A 20,766-nucleotide genomic window follows, 5' to 3' on the forward strand; every position below is an offset into this window, starting at 1 on the left:
GTAGAAGGTCAAGAAGCTGTCAGTCTTAAACTTTTGCACAGACACATTCTAAGCATCAGGGGATTTGGGTTGTGGTGATGGTATGTAGATATATTATGGATCCATTATACACTATCATAGGGAACAAATAATTGTTTATATGTTTTTTTACTTCTATATTTGAAGTAAATCTTACAACCTATTTAGATTGGTAATGTCACATTCAGCATTGTCATTTGGCCTCAATTATAACGTAGGAGGGGGTTGATCTAAAATGATGAAAGATGGGCTCTTTGGCTTTTGGCTTGGAGGAGGTGAAGGTGCAGTTGTCCTAAATCTGGGTTCATCCTGACCCCAGTTGCCTCCACCATGCTGCCAAAGTTTGAGATTCCAGTCCCAAAGTGATCAAAGTGTATACCTGAGGTGCAGCAGTGGGGAAGTTGGTACCATGTCTGCCCTGGTCCCCAAGATCAGCCCCCTGCGTCTGTCTCCAGTAAAGGTTGGTGATGACATCACCACGGTAACCTGTGATTAGAAGGGTCTGAGGATTACAGTGAAACTGACCATTCGGAGCAGAAAGGCCCAAATTGAATTGGTATCTTCTGCCTCTGTCCTAATTATCAAAGCTGTCAAGGAATCACCAAGAGACAGAAGCAGAAAAACATTAAGCATGGTGGAAATACCACTTTTGATGAGATTGTCGACATTGCCTGACAGATGCAGCACCCATCTTTAGCCAGAGAACTCTCTGGGACCATTAAAGAGATCCTGGGAACTGGCCAATCTGTGGGCTGCAGTGCTGATGGCTGGCAGACTCATGACATCATAGATGATATCAATAGTGGTACAGTGGAATGCCAGCTAGTTAAGAACTACAAAGAAAAATATTTCAATAGAGGATCATTTGACAACCAAAAGAAGAAAAAAAAAGGTAAAAGATTGACAAGGTGAAGAGGCCTACCATATTTCAGAATGGGTTGACTTAATTATTACTGTGTGTCATTTCTTTGCAGGTTTTTTTTTTTTTTTTTATGTTTGTTTATTTTTGAGAAAGCACGCTAACGTGAGCCGGGGAGGGACTGAGAGAGGAAGACAAAGGATCCAAAACAGGCTGCTCTGTGCTGAGCCTGAGGCAGGGCTCAAACTCAGGAATTGTGAGATCATGACCTAAGCTGAAGTCAGATGCTCAACCTACTGAGCCAACCAGACACCCCTCCAGGTTTATTTATAGTTAAATTCTTTTCAACTTGATAAAATTACCTTATAGTTTACATAAAAAAACAAACAGGTAATAGAGATAAACATGTGAGACTAATGCAGGGATGGGAAAAGGGATGACTTTAGAAAAAAAAATTCTTAGGACCCCTACCTTTTCAAGGATGTATCCCACTAGGAATTTGTATTTCAAGGATACTTAAAAGAATTTTCTGTGTGATTATGTCACCAACTGGATATATGGATGGATATGTTTTAGTTTGTTTTCAATTTTGAGGAATTGCTTTTTTTTTTCCTTCATGTAACACATGACTCCAAATGATAAAATCAGGTTCATTTAGAGAGGGGATTATTTTATTTTTATTTTTATTTTTTTTTAGTTTATTTTGCATGAGAGAGAACATGTGCATGAATGGGGGAGGGACAGTGGGAGAAGGGGAGAGATAGAATCCCAAGCAGGCTCTGCACTGACCGTGCGGGACTTGAATTCATGATCATGACCTGAGCTGAAATGCCACCCAGGAGCCCCAAGAGAGGGGATGACTTTTAAATGGTAACTTACTATAATTACATGTAACTAGTTCTTGCTAGTTTTATATATAAACTTCTTAATCTTCAAAACAATTCTGAGTGTTGAACGGTACAACATTTATAGAACTCAATGGAATGTTTTAGGAGACGTAAAATGTAGGCAGAGGTTTATATACAGAATCTCTGAAGGAAAGGGAAAGAAAAGCAAAAATGTTGGGATCTCATCAAGATAAAAAGCTTCTGCATAGCAAAGGAAATCAACAAAACTAAAAGGCAACTGATGGAATGGGAGAAGATATTTGGAAAGGACATAGCAGATAAAGGGCTAATATCAAAAATCTATAAAGAACTTACCAAACTCAACACCCGAAAAACAAATAATCCAGTGAAGAAATGGGCAGAAGACATGAATAGACACTTTTCCAAAGAAGACATCTAGATGGCTAACAGATGGATGAAAGGATGCTCAACATCCTTTCGCTCATCATCAGGGACATACATGTCAAAACCACAATGAGATACCACCTCACACCAGTCAGAGTGGCTAAAATTAACAACTCAGGCAACAACGGGTGTTGGTGAGGATGTGGATAAAGGGGAGCTCTCTTGCACTGTTGGTGGGAATGCAAACTGGTGCAGCTGCTCTGGAAAACAGTGGAGGTTCCTCAAAAAATTAAAAATAGAATTACCCTATGACCAGCAATTGCACTACTAAGAATTTATCCAAAGGGTGTAGGAGTGCTGATTCAAAGGGTCGCATGCACCCCAGCGTTTATAGCCATGCTATCAACAATAGTCAAATTCTGGAAAGAGCGCAAATGTCCATCAACTGATGAATGGATAAAGATGTGGTATATATATACAATGGAATATTACTCTGGTGATGAAAAAGAATGAAATCTTCCCATTTGCCACAATGTGGATGGAACTGGAGGGTATTATGCTAAGCAAAATAAGTCAGATAAAGATATCACATGATTTCACTCCTATGTGGAATTTGAGAAAATTAGCAGATGATAATAAGGGAAGGGAAGGAAAAGTAAGATAAAAACAGAGAGGGAGGCAAACTATAAGAGACTCTTAAATACAGAGAACAAACTGAGGATTGATGGCGGTGGGGAAAATGGATGATGCGCATTAAGGAGAGGGCACTTTTTGGGATGAGCACTGGGTGTTATATGTAAATGATGAATCACTGGGTTCTATGCCTGAAGCCAAGATTACACTGTATGTTAACTAAGCTGAGAAAAATGTAATTTCAGACAATTGTGGGAAATATTTGTGATCATACATGGAAAAAGTTGTGATATAAAATGTTTATTACACCATTCTGCATTATATATGCTTGCTGTGTTATAGAAGACACTGCAGTGGAAGTTGGCTTAAAGACTGGAGGCAGAGGGACCTGCCAGGAGGCTGTAGGCTATTGCCAGGCAGGGGGATTCCTTTAAACCAGTCCTGGTTTAAACCAAGTGGGAGAGCAGTGAGTTTTAAGATGGGAATAATCCATTTATCAGTGTCCTAAGATCAATAAGAAGGGTGCTTCGGATCTCTAGTTAGGTCATTGTGTGATAATGGATTTGAGAAAGTTCATACCTAATAGCCTTTGTTTTCTCCTAGGATAAGGTAGAGGGAGACTTGAGGCCACATTGAATTTGGAATAGCCATTGTTGGTATCTCTTCACCAGAGGTGTTTAAAAAGACTTTTGATGATGGAGCAGTGAGCTTGTGCATCGTAAATTATGGGGGTGCCAGTCTACAGGAATGTGCACTTTATTACCTAAGTAGCCCAGTTTAGGAGTGGAGAAAGCAGGTTGTTGTATTGATTTAAGATTGCACAATGAGTGGTAGGCACAGAAAGATGAGAATAATGAAGGTTCTGACTCAGAATTATTGAGGTAATATGTGTAATGGGCTGTTTCAGAAAGGAACTAAGGCTGTGAGAGGGATAGTGGATTGAAAGAAGTGAGGGGTTGAGGGACAGGAAAAGCTCAGTGAGGTTGAACACCAGAGAATGACAGAGAGATAGACAATTGGTATTTGGAGTGTGGAGTTGCCAAGAAAGGACAGTTCTGGATAATTAAAGTTCAGTGGATGGTGGTGGGATTGGAGGGTGGGTGAAGGTTATTGGAGTTGAGATCAGAAAAACTTGGAGGCTAGATTTTGGATCAGTGATTTCGACTAGAGGCTCTCAGTCTTCACCATACATTGAAGTCACCCAAAGAGCTGGGTGACATAAATACTGGGCCCCATCCAGATAATTAAGCCCTAATCTTGCAGGTAGGATCTGAACATCAGTGTTGTGTAAAGGTTCATCAGGTGACTCTTATGCAGAGTTAAGAAATGCAGATTGTAGGTGAACACTGAAGTTGCTGATGATGACAGGAGTTGAGGTAAAAATGATAGGTTATGGAAGTTCTCAATGGATGAGGATATTGTAGTAAAAGTAAACAAATTCAAACATTTTCATTTTTATATAATTTATGTGTATAAATGTGAAACAAACTTCTTTATAAAATATCTTCATCAGCAGGAAGCAGATAAGTTTTATACCACAAGTGCATTTGAAATCAGACTAGAGGTACTCACTCAACTGTCTCTAAGTGCCTAAAGGTAAATCTGACTTTCCTAAATTCTCTATTTGGTTCCTCCTAGAGGGGGAGAAACCTAGATTGCCTTTCTCCTGAGGGCACAGAAACTGCCCAGACCTTTTATAGCCTCATTCCTTTCCTTTTTTGAAAAAAAAATCTTAATTCCATTAGATTGGTCCCTATATTCCCCCAATCTCTCCTAGTTTATAAATTCTTCTGTATTCCCACATCTCCTTCCTCAAGACTCATATACTTTTATTGGTGAACTTGGTCTTATTTTGGTTAGAAATTTAAAGCCTTCCCTTCCCTTCATTTTATGTGCCTTTGATGGCTCTTGGAAATTATCCCTTTGCCTTCTATGTTACACCTACATTTTAGTTAAATCACAGTTTTCTTAAACTTTTTGGTGCCATGGATCCGTTTAACAGTCTGGTGAAGCCTATGGATCCCTTTTTTAGAGTAGCGTTTTTAAAACTGTAAAATGAAATACACAGAATTAAAGGACTTCTATTTGAATATATTTGAATATTTCAATATTTACATGTATATTTGAATATTTCTCAAACTATTAAAAAGCAAATTTATGATGTAGTAAGATGTACTTTAGTAGGTCAATAAATATTAAGAGCTAGGTGAGGTTTCATTACTATATTTTCAAAATAATGAGAATAAATAGATTTTGAGGTATCTGCAACAGCTATGACATGATATGAAAATATCTGTGATTTCTGTTAAGTGATGAAGCCATAGGTAATTGCTATTATTTGGTTTTTTGTTGCTGCATTTGGGTGAAAAAAGTAATTTTATATTCACACATGATTTCAAGGACCTGCTAAATCCTTAGGCTAGAAAAGCATTTGATAAATTACACTAGAACAGAAATGTAAGTCAGTAAAGTTATAATTCCTGACTTTGGAGCTAATAATATAACTTATTGAAAGCTTAAAAATATTTGCTTACAAAGCAGAGATCATCTTATGTTATTTTAAAGATCATATTGGTATATCACTGATTTGTACAAGAATGTTCACAAGCAGCATTGTTCATAAAAGCTCAAATTGGCCACAATCTGATGTCTAACAATGGAATAGATAAATTAATTGTGTAGGTTACACAGCAGTGAGAATGAATGGACCTGAATGGACCATTGCAAAAGCAGCAACATGTAGGAACCTCACAAACATCCTAATGAAAGAAAGAAGCTAAATATAAGAGTATATATCCTGTATTTCCTGTTACATAGTTTTAGAGTAGGCAGAATTCACCAGTAAAGTGGTTACTTTTGGGAGAGGGAAGTAGTGACTGGGACAAAGCACAGGAAGGCTTTTGCTGTACTAAGTGTGTTTAGTTTTTTGAAACGGGTGGTAGTTACACAGTGTGATTACCTTGTGAAAATTTATCCAGAAGTACATTTATGATTTGTACACATTTTGTATGTATGTCATACTTCCGTAAAAACTTAAGTTTTGAAAAGGCAGATTATTATTTTTTTCTAAATATAAAACTGGTTAATCCTTTAAAAAGTGGGAACTCCCTATCATTAGTGGCTGGGAAAAAGGAAAGTAATGTCTTTTATTTTGTATATTTGGATTCTTTTCTCTAATAGAAAAGCAAGTTTACTGTATTTCTTTTTTTCTCATTACTCTCATTTACTCACTAATATTCAACTATTAACATTTGATGAAAACATGCTTTATTGTATATTTATCCATCTATCTGCCCTTTATCCGTCTATTTAATCCATCTAATTTTTTGAAATATTTCAGAGTAAACTGGCCAACAGTATGTATGCTTTTCATTAACTACATGGATATTCATATCATTAAAGTGCAATATTTTTTTCAACTTTTTCTAAATGTGAAAATTACACATGTGAAATGTAAAATCTTAAGTGTTCATTTGCTGAGTTTCGATTTAGTAATGTTCCTTTGTGTATGCCCTAGGAGGTGTTTTCCTTTTTTGTCTGACAGAATTGCAAGAACTTTCTTTTTGTTATTATTTCCAGAGAGGAAGGATCAGTGCCTGGCTATATTCTGTAACACTGTGTCCTTATTTTCTGGGGCAGTTCCAATTTCAGATATCTGACCCATTATTCCCCCAAGCTATTGAAATGCAAAAACACCAATATTTCTTTGAAAATTCAGTGAGTGAATTAAATGAATAGTTACTGAAATGCATATCACAAAAATATGAGGGATCAGAGTGAGGGAATCTCAAGCTTTTGAAAGAAGTCCACCAGCCTGTGTAGTAGAATTTTTTAGGTATGTGTGGTTTGTGTGGTACTTTTCTAGTAAAAAAACATGTGATGCCAGAAGTAACATAAAATTGATAAAACACAGTAGAACGTGTATCAGGTATGTAGTGCTTACTATGTGCCAAGTGCTGTTCCAGGTGCTGGGAATAGAGCAGTGAATTAAGACCAAGGTGTCTGTGCCCATGAAGCTTGCATTCATACTAAGTTGATTGTTTTAGGTAGTAATGGCATGAATTATTTACATGCTGTCATGCTTAGTTTGCTGGTAGTTTTGTGTGTTTTAGTTGCTTTTTACTTTCTTATAAGGACATATATCACAGATATAAAAGTAGACAAAATAACAAAATGAACTCCCCATGGACAAATCATCCAAAGTGGCAGTTACCAGCTTTTGGTCCATCTTGTTTTGTCTGTGCCTTCCCCAGTTTCTTTTCTCCCAGATTATTTTGAAGTAAATCCAAGATACCCTATTTCAAATGTAAATAAATAGTTTAGTGTGTGTCTCCAAATGATAAAGATGCTTAAGAGGAGTTGCTTGTCTATTAAATTTTTTCCTTTAAATGTTTTTTGTTAGACTTTGTGCCAAGTATTGTAATCACATTGGAAACGTTTTTAATGTTTATTTATTTTTCAGAGAGAGATAGAGAGAGGGACAGTGTGTGAGTGGGGGAGGGGCAGAGAGAGAGGGAGACACAGAATCAGAAGCAGGTTCCAGGCTCTGAGCTGTCAGTATGGCTCCTGAGGCAAGGCTCGAACTCATGAACCTTGAGATCATGACCTGAGCTGAAGTCCGGGGCTTAATCATCTGAGCCACTCAGGCACCCCTGACGTTGGAAAACTTTTTAAAGAAACAAGCTAATCCTCATGATTTGCCCCCAGTTAGTAAAGAGACTAAACATTAGTGTGGGAAATTTGACATTAAATATTGAATGAAACAAAACTTGGTGCTTTTACTTACTGAAATGAAAGTGTTACTCATAAGAGGTAGTTCTATTAAATTGGAATTTATAGCAAATTAAGAAATAATTGCTTATTTCGTAACAAAACACAATCACCATTTCAGACTTAAAAATTGCAAAACTAATTTGATAAGTATCTTAACCTGCTCAAATTTTCATTAGCAAAAGCAAAACTGTGAACAATCCTTGTTTCAGAAACTCAGAAGCCCTAATGGTTGGAATCGTTTTACCCCCTAGATAGGGACCTATGTGAATGTGTAAATTTCATAGACCTATAACTTCTCAAAAAAGTATGTATATGCAAGTTGTTGCTTTCTACATCCTGTGAGAATAGATCATGATTGAATAAAATAGGCTTAAATTTTTTTTTTTAATGAGTTACGTATACTTTTTAATTTTGGTCTGACTGATCATAACATTAACACTAATTTTGGAGGGGCAAATCTGATAGAATTTTACACATATTTTTGGAAATTTTAGTAACAGCCATAGAAAATTGGTACATGGTATAAATATGCAACAATTGAATTGGTATGGTCTGATCTTTTTAATGGGGCACTGTACAAATTTTTATAATGAACTGAAGCAATGAAAATTGATTTCATTGAGGTAAATTCAGATTATATGTCCAAACTCAAGATTTGAAATACCTGCATTTTATTTTTTGAAATGTTTTATGTATTTTGAGAGAGAGAGAGAAGGAGCAAGTGCACGCAAGTGGGGAGAGGGGCAGTGAGAGAGGAGAGACAGAATCCCAAGCAGACTCGGAATTTTCAGCCCAGAGCCCCACCCAGGGCTCGATCTTATGAACTGTGAGATTGTGACCTGAGCTGAAATCCAGAGCCAGATGCTTAACTGACTTAGCCACCCAAGGTGCCCCCGAAATATCTGCATTTTAAATAATAGAAATATTTTGATTCCATTGGGTTTGTTTTTAAATTAATTGAAAATGATTCTATTATCCTTAATCTTTTAAGGTAGTCTTTAGAAGTTACAGTTTTTATTTCTGGTTTGTATATAATGGTGCCATTATTTTCCAAGATATTTCTAAAATGAAGACTCCAGCCGTATCAGTACCTGAAGGCTTGTGTATTTCTGTTAGCATCTAGAAAGGGAAATTATGGGGCGCCTGGGTGGCCCAGTTGGTTAAGCTTCTGACTCTTAGTTTCAGCTCAGGTCATGATCTTATGGTTTGTGGTTTCGAGCTTCTTGGGATTCTCTCTCCCTTTCTGTCTGCTCCTCCCCTCCTCTCTCTCTCTCTCTCTCTCTCTCTCTCTCTCTCTCTCTCTCTCTCTCTTGCTCTTTCAATAAATAAACATTAAAAAGGAAAATTACCTGTTTATAGCTCCATGTAAATTTGTAGGAGAATTTCAAACTCTGATGGTATTTCCAATCATGTCCAGCATTGCATGTAATATAAAATACTGTTTGAACTTTTTTATTAAAAAAAGCTTTTGAAAAATTCTGAAATCTTTGCTTCTCATCATGAATTTTGTTACAAAAATCCTTGCATGGTATTCCTAGATAAGATAGGGACTTTCTGAACATACAGTCTTGGCTTCATCAGATTGCTCCAGTCATCTTTATTTCCTTAAAACTTTTCATATAAATATAGAATTTTCCTTAAGAATAGATGCCCATTATAGAGGTGAGATGGTAATAATGTACTTATATTTGAACAATCTCAAAACATAAAGCGTTTAATCTTCATTGCTAGATACAGAGCTGTCATTAGGAGTTTTTTTGTTTGTTTTTGTTTTTCTGTTGCTGATTAACAACTTTGGAATGATTTTATTTTTATTTGGAGAAAACAGTTTATTAAATCTATGACTAAATATGATTCAAGTTTTACCATATGCATTTTACAATCCTAAAATAACTTTGAAGAGAGGAAAAGGTTGCATGTAAAGTAATAAGCTCTCTATTCATGCAAGTGTTTAGACATGCATACTTAGGCCACCATCCCTCCAAATAAATATATACAAGGACGTTATAGAATGGAATTGTATGGTTTCTTGGAATTGTAGAAATCAGTGATTCTAATTTTATGAATAACAAATTTTAATTTAGAGAATGCTATAAATTATGTTGCTGATTTTGGCTTAATGTTGAATTTGTTTAGAAGCTTAATGTTTGCTTAGATTTAATTGAAACCTCTTTGAAAGGTCATTTTTATAAGAGCCTGTGGGTTCATTTATCTGTTATATATTATGTAAACTATAAAATATTTTTTTTTAATTAAAAAAATTTTTTTAACGTTTATTTAGTTTTGAGACAGAGAGAGACCGAGCATGAACGGGGGAGGGTCAGAGAGAGGGAGACACAGAATCTGAAACAGGCTCCAGGCTCTGAGCTGTCAGCACAGAGCCTGACGCGGGGCTCGAACTCACGGACCGTGAAATCATGACCTGAGCCGAAGTCGGCTGCTTAACCGATTGAGCCACCCAGGCGCCCCTAAAATATATGTTTTAATGTAATATTTAACATACTAAAGAAAGAAACCACCTTATAGCCCCATGGGAAAAAATTAGGTAGATCATTTTAGTTCTTAAATAGATATGAACTATTAATTTTATTTTTTCTCAGCACGTTAACAAATTTCCTACCCACTGGGAAATTTGAATAAGACACAGTAATTTAATGATTGAATAGTTGCAGTTATTAATGCTAAGAAGTTATGTAAGTGAATAGACACTTTGAGGAATTGTGTTTCACATGGACATTAAAAAGGTAATCAAAACAACAAATATTTTTGAGTACATAGTGTGTCCTACACATTGTACTAAATTTTTTACAATCTGCTTTTTGCTCAGTCTTCACAACAGCTCCTTGAGGTAGGTAATAGTATTAATCTATTGTATTGACGATGAAACTGGACATAAAGATGGTATAGTAATGCCCTGAATGTTGGGCTTTATTTTGGACTTCATGTTTTTATTTTGTCCAGTCAGTTAATTTAAATTGATCATGGCTTATACTTTGATTGCTTTCTAATTTCTTTCACATATATTTACTCTGATATTGGTAGAAGACATACCATGAATGTTCAAGGCGAGATTATTTATAAATACATGTCGTGTAGCTCTCTAGTCCTTACTTGTTGATAACCATTTTGTTCAGTTGTTTCACAGCAACTGCTAACCTAACATAGGTGCTCTTCTCCCTCTGTCCAATTTCCCAGCCCCCCCCCCCCCCAAAATCCACTTAGTTGCTCAAACTTTATTTTATTTTAAAGTTTATTTATTTTGAGAGAGAGAGAGAGAGCAAGCGAGCACATGGGAGGGACAGAGTGAGATAGAGAATCCCAAGCTGGCTCTGCACCACCAACACGGAGCGTGAGCCTGACTCAGGGATTGAACTCACAAACTGGGAGATCATGACCTGAGCCAAAACCAAGAGTCCAGTGTTTAACTGACTGAGCCACCCAGGTGCCCCTAATTGCTGAAACTTTAAAACATTAACAACTTACTATTTTGAAAATGAGTTCAAATTTTATATTGGGTTTTATTTTGCTTCTAGACTATGAAGTCAAAGGCTGTTTTCTCTCCAGCGCTTCTGGAGAAATAGCAATGTTTCCTCTTGATGATTCTAGCTCAATATTCTGTCTCTGTTTGCTGTTGCTTAAGTGTAAAGATTTTGTATTTCTTCTGAATAGTATACTTCAAACACATTAATTAGACTAAAGGTGTGTGCTATCTTAAATGGTTTTGTTTTTAAAATTCTTAGGGAATTAGGATTAGAGCTATGTAACATTCTTTCCGTAGTTTATTTTTTTATTAAAATAATAATATGTATTTTTTCTTTTATGATTGATTTTTAGTATTGCTACTTGTTATTTTAAGCACCTGGCTTCATTGAACAATTTTATTTCCTTTAATCCATGTGAAAACATTACTATTAGTTATATTCATGTTATTTCATTAATGCATTTTTGTTTGTTTATACATTTACTCTATTTGATTAAGGATAAGAACTCCTGTGCTTTTGAAAAACCTTTCCAAAACCAAATAGAGAAGTTAGTGATTTTTATATATTTCTTTTTGTCTGTTTTAGGATGGCTACCATAGAGTAGTTAATATTGTGCCAAAGAAACCACCACTGCTAGACAGACCTGGTGAAGGAAACTACAATAGATATTACAGTCATGTTGATTACCGAGAATATGACGAGGGCCGCAGTTTTTCTCATGATCGAAGAAGTGGTCCACCTCACAGAGGAGTATGTAAATTTCCCCCGTGTACTAATTGTTATATTTTATAAGTTTAAAAGTCATGTAATTTTTGAAATTTATGTGATTGGCCATGAAGGCAGGTGAATAAACACTTCCTGCTTGATGCTCTGTTGACTTCCTTGCTAGAGCTGTCAAATGGGAACTGGTAGTGGAGAATCTTGGGATAAAGTGGGTAAGCCATTCTGGATAGCTCTATCTAAATGACATTAATTCCAACTAACCTGTGTTTTTATCCCCTAAATTGGAAAGAATTTGCAGAAGCATATAAAGGTAATCTATGTATTGCCTTGGTACTCAAAAAAGTGATGAGCAGGTGGTTACCATCTCTTACTGGAGGTACTCACTTATAATTACTTTATTTTCATTCATGATGAGATGCTGTGGGTGAGGTTGGATTAAGGTTGTTGAACTTTAGTCTCATTTTTGTTGTACTTATTAAAGTCTACTTAAATTAGAAAGCTCTCACAACACTGTCCTATATATAATAAGCACTTTTTAAATGTTAGCTGTTATTACCATTGTTATTATTGTATTTTGTTTCTTCTGATAATCTTTAATACTCTAGAAGTATGTGTATTAAATGTTGCAACAATCTGTCACTGAACTTGACTGCAACTATTCCTTGATGTAGTTCCTTTGACTTGGCTTGTGTGTTTACCTCACTCCTCTGCCAGACTGTTTTTCTACATTTTCTCTTTTTTCCCTTTGCCTACTGTATACTATTGTAATTTACAGTACATATTCAAACGTTTATATTAAAATTTGACCTCACATTGGCTGTTGGAATTACTTTCCATACTTCACCCTTAAAGTCATTTACCCAGGATTGTGTGTATATATGTATGGAAGTCCAGTTCTCTGATTACTCCATCATGGTGACTCTTAACAATTCTAAAGTAGTAATGAGACTATTCAGTGTTTTCTTGTAGTTTTAAAGTTGGGAGTGCACAGCTTCTTTCTCATAGAATTGATTCGTGTTTTTTTCAATTTTTAAATGTTGTGCTGTTCCTTTAGGAAGACGAATTTGGTGTCGAAAAGTAAACATTATGCATTGTCTCTATCCTAGAAATACTGGACTTTGCCTTTGGAGTTATTCTTCCAGGTAGTCTGAGGAAGAAAAAAATTTGGCCTTGCATAAGATTGTTATCCCTCTTGTGAAAACTAAATGTGGCCATTTAATATAAATAGGGAATTTTGGATTCATTGGACCAATTTGTATTTGAACCCTCATGAATATGATTTTTTCCCCTAAAACCTTGTAGCATAATAGTGCCTCAACAATAGTTTTTTATTACAAATTGTGTTCATTCATACTTTGTGCAACATTTTCTCTTTAAATTCTCTTCAAACAAAAATAACCCCACTTGAGATCCTTAGAACTCTCGTGATACTAAGTTATCTTGAGTTCAGTTATATAAACTAACTTTATCCAATATCTTATTAGAGCTGTTGAATTTTCTTTATCTTTTTGTTATATTGTTTTTTGTTTCTTTGTATTTACTGTTGAGAAGAAAAATGATGAATACATAACTCTTATGTAAGAGTAGAGTATATGATACTAAAGAGGAAGATGAAAATAGTATTTATTTTAGCTGAATAAGTATTTCTGATTATAAATAATTCACATTATATTGTTCTACATATAATTTTAAAGTAATTGGGCGTGGATTACTGTGTGTGTGTGTGTGTATGTGTGTGTGTGTGTAACGTACCTTTCAAATGTATCTGTTTTAGAGGACAAAATGCTTGTTTTGATTAATCTTAAACTTAGTGCCACATGTTGCTCTAATTTAACTTATCAGTAGGTGATGGTTTCCTATTATATTGTTTCCAAATTATGGATTTTAATGGGAGTCAAGATGAGAAAAGAAAATTTGAACAAGTGGGAAAGTAACAAATGTTTCCTGGTTTTGAATTTGAAACTTGGTGAAAGAACTTGACAGAACGAAAATAAAGAGACCTGTGTGCTTGATTAAATTTAAATCGAGCCTTTGTTCTTATAGCAGTCCTTAGCTGTTGTGATGTTGGTGTATGTTTTTGGCAATAAGGCTGTTAGGCCTACCAAAGAAGTACTGTAAGCATTTTCATGCAGATAAATGGTTCTACAGGTTGTCAGTCCGCTAAGTCACTTGTTGATATGGGTGACTTGCTGTATCTTTTTTTTCTTCATGCCTTTGAAGCTCAGATTTAGAGAGGTGTTTTTGTCCTCATTTTATTTTGGTCTTAGAGACTCGTTTCCAGTAGTACTGTTAGATGTATCCTACTTGACCTAAATAATATAAACAAATGTCTAAGGAGCTCTTTTATTTTACAGGATGAATCTGGCTACAGGTGGACAAGAGATGATCATTCCGCAAGCCGACAGCCTGAATACAGGTAAAAAGATAAACATAGTACCGTAACCACTCCAATACTTGATTCACTGAGACGTCTGAGGTTGAAATCTAACCTCACTGCTTATAAATGAAATATTTTTAATTAGGATTCAGAATTTTGAAAGCAACAAACATTATATTTTTGTGATTAATATAATAGCACTAACAGCTAACATTCTGTATCTATTGGCATTTTGTAATTGATAACAAAAAATAGTGTTTGAACTATTGGTATATTTTTATCAAATTATTAAATTATCTCTAATGTGTGATGTGGATTATAAGGTATCTGTTTACTTAATTAGAAAGTTAAGGCTTTTTTTTTTTCCGTCTAGAATATTTGAGTCATTACAAAGTTTCCTTTATTCTTATTTATTTATTTTTAAATATTTATTTTTGAGAGAGAGAGAGCATGAGCAGGGGAGGAGCAGAGAGAGAGGGAGAGAATCCCAGGCAGGCTCTGTACTGTCAGCATAGAACCCAATGCAGGGCTTGATTCCATGAACTATGAGATCATGACCTGAGCCAAATTCACAAGTCAGACACTTAATTGACTGAGCCACCCAGGTGCCCCCAGAATTTCTTTTACTATAAGGCATTTTCTTAGTTGCTTTATTTTGATAAGTAAAGTTCTATTGGAAAGACACAATTTGGAAGGACCTCAGTTGTTGTTAGCCTTGGTTAATTATAGAGACATCTGATAGAATAGTTAGAAAAAAAAAGATGGACAGATTCAGTCAAGTTTTTTTGTTGTTGTTTTTAATAACTTCACAAAGGAAGTAGTAGAAGTTCTAAAAGGAGCTTTTTAAAGATTTCTTGTGAACTGTCAGAGAATAACCTATGGAGAATGGAAAGGCATCAACTGCTACAGCTCTAGGTGCCAGAAGTAGACAACAGGATTCAGTGGATTAGAGCAAGGCAGTTTATTGCTCACGGCCCAGCAGTCATCAGGGGCATTGGCATGGTAGTGCTGGTTCCCTGCCCTCAAGTCCCATAGAGTGATGTGGTGGGCAGAGATGGTGGTCGTGCATAAAATGGGATGCACTGCAGCTGAGGAACACAATGTCAAGAGCTTGCTACTTTTTTGTAGTAAACAGGAAGCAAGCAAGCCAGCCTTCTTTCACTGAGAGTGAGTAGTCACGTGGTGGTTATGCTGTGGTCACCTTGACGTATTTCACTGTATGACCAGTTATAGAAACTGTTCAGTGTCAGCAGATGGTTAGGTCTTGCAATTTGGAGTACACGGTAGGGATGTGCAGGGATGGTCTGAACCCATGGCGGACTGCCTCTCTCAAAAGAAATAATAGAGAAAATAGATGCTGAAAAATACTTTTTTTTTTTTTTTTAGTTTATTTTGAGAGAGAGAGAGAGAGAGAGAGAGAGAGAGAGAGAGAGAGAGAGAGAGAGAGAGAGAGAGAGAGAGAGAGAATGAGAATCAATCCCAAGCAGGCTCCATGCTCAGGTCAGGTCACGTCAATGTGGAACCTCACTCAGGGCTTGATCCCGTGAACCATGAGATCATGACCTGAGTGGAAAGCAAGAGTCAGATGACTTAACCGACTGAGCCACCCAGGTGTCTTGATACTTTAATAAAATTTAATTACTGTGTTAAACTTAACACAGTAATAATAAAGACTTTTACCTACGAGTGGAAGAGAATTTCCTTTATCTAATAAATGGGGATTTGTACTGAATGATAAAGTTAGAAGCATTTGCTTTAAAATGAGAATGAAGCAAAGATGCCTGTTATCACTGCTTCTATTTATCATGGTAATGGAGGCCTCAGCCTCTACAGTTAGACAAGAAAAATATATAAAAATTATAAGGGTTAGAATGAAAGAAAACTTTTTACAGATGATAAATTATCTATGTAGAAAATCCAAGAGAGTCCATCACTATTAGAACTATTAGGAAATTAGCAAAGTTTAGTTTAATAGCTGTTAGCATAAGTTAGAAAATGTAATTTAAAAATATTTGCTGTGGCGTAAAAACTATAAGGAGTGATAGGAATGAATCTAACAAAATTGTGTGAGACCTATGTAGTTGAAATGGCACGTCATTTCTGAAGGACACACACCAAGGATCCTACTTGGGATTCTCTGCCTGCCCCCGCACCTTCCCACGCCTCCCCTGCTCATGCTGTCTCAAAAAATAAATAAACATTAAAAAAGGCACAACATGTGTGTGACATCCGTGGTTGGGAAGAGACTGTATCACGAACATACCAGTTCTCAAATTTAGGTGTTCCTTTAGTTTGGTTCCATTCCAAATTCTAGATTTTTTTCCCATGGAAGGTGGCAAGTTGTTTCTAAAATTACCATGGAGTGGGGCGCCTGGGTGGCGCAGTCGGTTAAGCGTCCGACTTCAGCCAGGTCACGATCTCGCCGTCCATGAGTTCGAGCCCCGCGTCAGGCTCTGGGCTGATGGCTCAGAGCCTGGAGCCTGTTTCCCATTCTGTGTCTCCCTCTCTCTCTGCCCCTCCCCCGTTCATGCTCTGTCTCTCTCTGTCCCAAAAATAAATAAACGTTGAAAAAAAAATTAAAAAAAAAAAAAAAATAAAATTACCATGGAGTAAAGGGCCAAATGGCAAAAATAGCCTTGAAAAAGATGTGAAGACTCTATATACGATCATAACTTCTCAACCTGTAGTATTGTAAACTGTGAAATAGAATAGGGAGTCTAGAAACAAACCTAGAGTATATCTAGGAATTTGGGATATAGCAACAGTGGCACTTCAAATCAAATGGGGAAGGAATGCAGTGCTGGGTCAAGCTGCCATCATTTGGGGGAGAAAAAGTGAAATTGAAAACCTGGTGTGTCAAAATATCTGGTGTAATGAAGTCCTAAATATGAAAAGCAAAAGTGTAAGAAAAACTCTTTTGATTAGATTAGCTCATGGCTTATATTCACTCTAAAGAAACAGTTCTCAGGTCGATTTTTAGTTACATTGTTTTCAGTTTTTAAAATAATGGTATGTTTCTATCTTTATTTTCCCTTCTTGTCTTTTTTAGCACTTTATTATTTTCCTGCATGTGTATATAATTTTACATAAATGAAATAGGATATCATATATGGGACTCCTCATTTCCCACAGTCATGTTAACAGTTTGGTGTATGTTCTGTATTTTTCTCTATATTCACAAACATTTGGGGTATTTGTTGTTAATGACATCATATTATACATATTCTTCTCTAAGTTGTGTTTCTCATTCAGTGACTTGTTGAAATCCCTCCCGGTTATTTGGTTTAACTTTTATTTGAATCTTTTTAATGGCTGAGTTCTATTCCATCTTGTGGACATACCAAATAATTAGTTGTTCATCTGTTGATGAATATTCACTTTGTTTCCAGTACAAAGTTTTGTCGTAATAAATCTGAGTATATAATGTCATTGTGAAATAGTACTTTGCTTTCTATGTGATAGACTGTCAACAGTGGAATTTCTGGGTCATAGGGCAGATATATTTTACATTTTCATAGACACTTATGTATCTATTTTTGAAAAAATCTAACATTTTAATTTGGTTACTTAGTTTATTTTTCTTATTTATAAGTATAATATAAGTAGCATTTTGGAATTTCTTTTTTTGTTGTGATTCCTAATTGCTCTTTTCTTTCTTTTTTTAATTTAAATCCAAGTTAGTTAACATACAGTATAATAATGATTTCAAGAATAGAATTTAGTGATTCATCAGAATTTTGGAGTTTCTTTTAAGAATTGCTGTAACTGTGTCCCATAGAGTCTGATAGATAGCAATTTTTTTTTTCTTTTTTACTGATTCTGACACAGTATATTCTATTCATTCTGTGATCAGAGAGTGTTGCCTGTACTTATACTCTGTTGTTTGAAATTTTTTGGTATAGAGTTCATTGTATATGGTATATTCATTCATTTGATAAATATTTATTGGGAGACTGGTATATGTCAGGTATTCTTTTAGCTCCGTGGATAAAAAGGTTCTCTTATTGGCCTACATTTTAATATGAATTGTAGATAGTAAACAGATAAAAAACAAAACCTAATTCTTATGAAGAAAAATAAAACAGGTTAGTGTTGTATAGATGGCTTCTTCCACATTTTCTTTCACCTTCACTTGCTGTCTGCGTGTCTTCAGTAACATTTCAGGTATTACGTTATCACAGAAGCTACTGCTTTTACAGGCTAGCATCATTCTGTCTGTACATTGTTCCCTTAATTAGGTGGCCTCATTGAAGAGTTCCAAGCTTAAAGACTTTGTGAATAGGAAATAACTTTGTTCTAGGGGGAAAATAGCTGCATTGTAAACCATGCAGAGGGTGGTTGTAAGAGAATATGGTTCTGAGTATTTAGGAAAATATTTTAATGTAGTGTTTTGGTGAGTGTACGTGATAATTCTTTGTATTGTGGAAAGAAAATATTAGGATATTTAGAACATTTTATTTGAAACCGTTTTTAAATTTATAGAAAAGTTGCAAGAATAATTTAAAAAACTGCTATAATCTTCCACCAGAGACCCCCTGTAATGTCTCCCACAATGCCCCAATAATGTGTTTTTTAGCAAAAAGATCTATTCTTTTTTTTTTTTTTTAATTTTTTTTTCAACGTTTATTTATTTTTGGGACAGAGAGAGACAGAGCATGAACAGGGGAGGGGCAGAGAGAGAGGGAGACACAGAATCGGAAGCAGGCTCCAGGCTCTGAGCCATCAGCCCAGAGCCTGACGCGGGGCTCGAACTCACGGACCGCGAGATCGTGACGTGGCTGAAGTCGGACGCTTAACCGACTGCGCCACCCAGGCGCCCCCAAAAACATCTATTCTGAATTTACAGGTCATATTTTTGTAGACTTCTTTAATCTGGAACAGTTCCTCAGTCTTTTCCTTGATTTTTATGGCTCATTGTTATGGGCAAGATGAATATAGGGTGGACATTTTTTAGAATGTTTTCAAATTTAGGTTTGTCTAATGTTCACGATTAGATTTAAGTTATGCATTTTTGTCAGGGCAGTCCCTGAAGTGATGCTGTATTCTTTTTATTGCATCCTGTTTGGTTGCGTAGGTTCTCATTTCATCCCCTTTTTGGTATTGTTGACTTTCATCACTTAAGATGGGGTCTGCAAAATTTCTTCACTGTGAAGTTAGCCTCCTCCCCTGAAATTAGTGTTCTGTGGGAACAGAAATAGTTTGAAACTATATGAGTATACCATTCTTCATCCCATTTTCACCCACTAGTAGTAGCCTGAATTATTATTATTTTTAAGGTTATTTATTTATTTTGAGAGGGGGAAGGGGAGAGAGAGAGACAGAATGAATGCAGGAGGGGCAGAGAGAGAGAGGGAGACAGAGAATCCCAAGCAGGCTTGGAGCCATCAGTGCAGAGTCCCATGTGGGGCTCAAACTCATGAACTATGAGATCATGACCTGAGCCAAAACCAAGAGCCAGACACTTAACTGACTAACCCAGGTGTCCTGGCCGAATTATTAATATAATGGTTTTTAATGGTGATTTTGTAATAGATTGTTCTTTCTATATTTATTATGCATGCTGTTACCTGGTATCAATTGTGAGAAAGAGCATTCTCTCCATCACCTTTAAGAAAAAACAAATAAAACTTTGTTTATATCAGTATGGACTCATGGATTCCTTTTTTACTCAGTGTGTTACAGTCTGTTCCTATCATTATTTTGATGCCTAGAGTTGGTCAGTGAGAATCCCTTCAAGGTAGCTTCTGTGTTTTTTTCAAAAAATACTTTGTTGTAGTGGCATATGTATGATATAAAATATGCCTTTTTCACAGTTTTTAAGTATACAACTCACTGGCATTAATTACATTCACAATGTTGGATAACCAGCACCGCTATTTTCAAAACTTTTTTTTATCATCCCAAACAAAAATTATACTTTAACTGTCAAACAATAATTCCTTGTGCCTCCTTAACCACAGACCATGTCAACCACATTCAACTTTTTGTCTTTAAGAATTTTTCTATCCTAGGTATTTCATGTAAGTGGAATCATACAGTATTTGTCCTTTTATGTCTGGCTTCTATCACTTAGCATGATTTTTTTAAAGTGATTTTTAAGTATTTATTTTGAGAGCAAGAGAGAGTGCCTGAGTGGGATAGGGGTGAGAGAGAGGGAGGGAGAGAATCCCAAGCAGGCTCTGTACTGTCAGCACAGAGTCTGACATGGGGCTCAAATCCACAAACCATGAGATCGTGACCTGAGCCGAAATCACGAGTTGAATGTCCAACCAACTGAGCCACCCAGGCACCCCTAGCATGATGTTTTCAAGGTTCATCCGTGGTGTAACATGTCAAAACATTGTTCCTTTTTATTGGTGAATAATATTCCATGTTATGTATTTACCATATTTTATTGATTCATCTTCTGTAGGATACTTGGGTTGTTTCTACTACTTGGCTCTTGTAAATAATGCTGCAGTGAACATCGACGCATAAGTATCTGTTTTGAGTCTCTGTCTTAGATTCTTTTGGGCTCGTACCTAGGAGTGGAATTGCTGGGTCATATGGTACTTGTCTGTTTAGCTTTTTGAGGAACGACCAAACTGATTTCTGTAGTGGCTGTAACATTTTACATTCCTACCAGTGTATGAGGGTCCCAGGTTTCTTCACATACTCAACGCCACTTTT

General features: G+C 35.9%; 1 protein-coding gene across 6 annotated transcripts in view; it reads left to right on the forward strand.

Annotated features, from left to right (window-relative positions):
* Positions 1-20,766, forward strand: part of PPHLN1 (periphilin 1) — a 143,483-nt gene that overhangs the window by 13,647 nt on the left and 109,070 nt on the right. For 3 of the 6 annotated variants that reach the window (XM_047864876.1, XM_047864870.1, XM_047864871.1), the window contains 2 exons: positions 11,583-11,747; positions 14,075-14,136. In XM_047864876.1, coding sequence (XP_047720832.1) covers positions 11,583-11,747; positions 14,075-14,136 — 227 coding nt within the window. The remainder of the gene's footprint in view (positions 1-11,582; positions 11,748-14,074; positions 14,137-20,766) is intronic. The other 3 variants (XM_047864873.1, XM_047864875.1, XM_047864872.1) reach the window with 1 other exon arrangement.

The sequence above is a fragment of the Prionailurus viverrinus genome, chromosome B4, assembly GCF_022837055.1.
Source record: "Prionailurus viverrinus isolate Anna chromosome B4, UM_Priviv_1.0, whole genome shotgun sequence".
Taxonomy (NCBI): domain Eukaryota; kingdom Metazoa; phylum Chordata; class Mammalia; order Carnivora; family Felidae; genus Prionailurus; species Prionailurus viverrinus.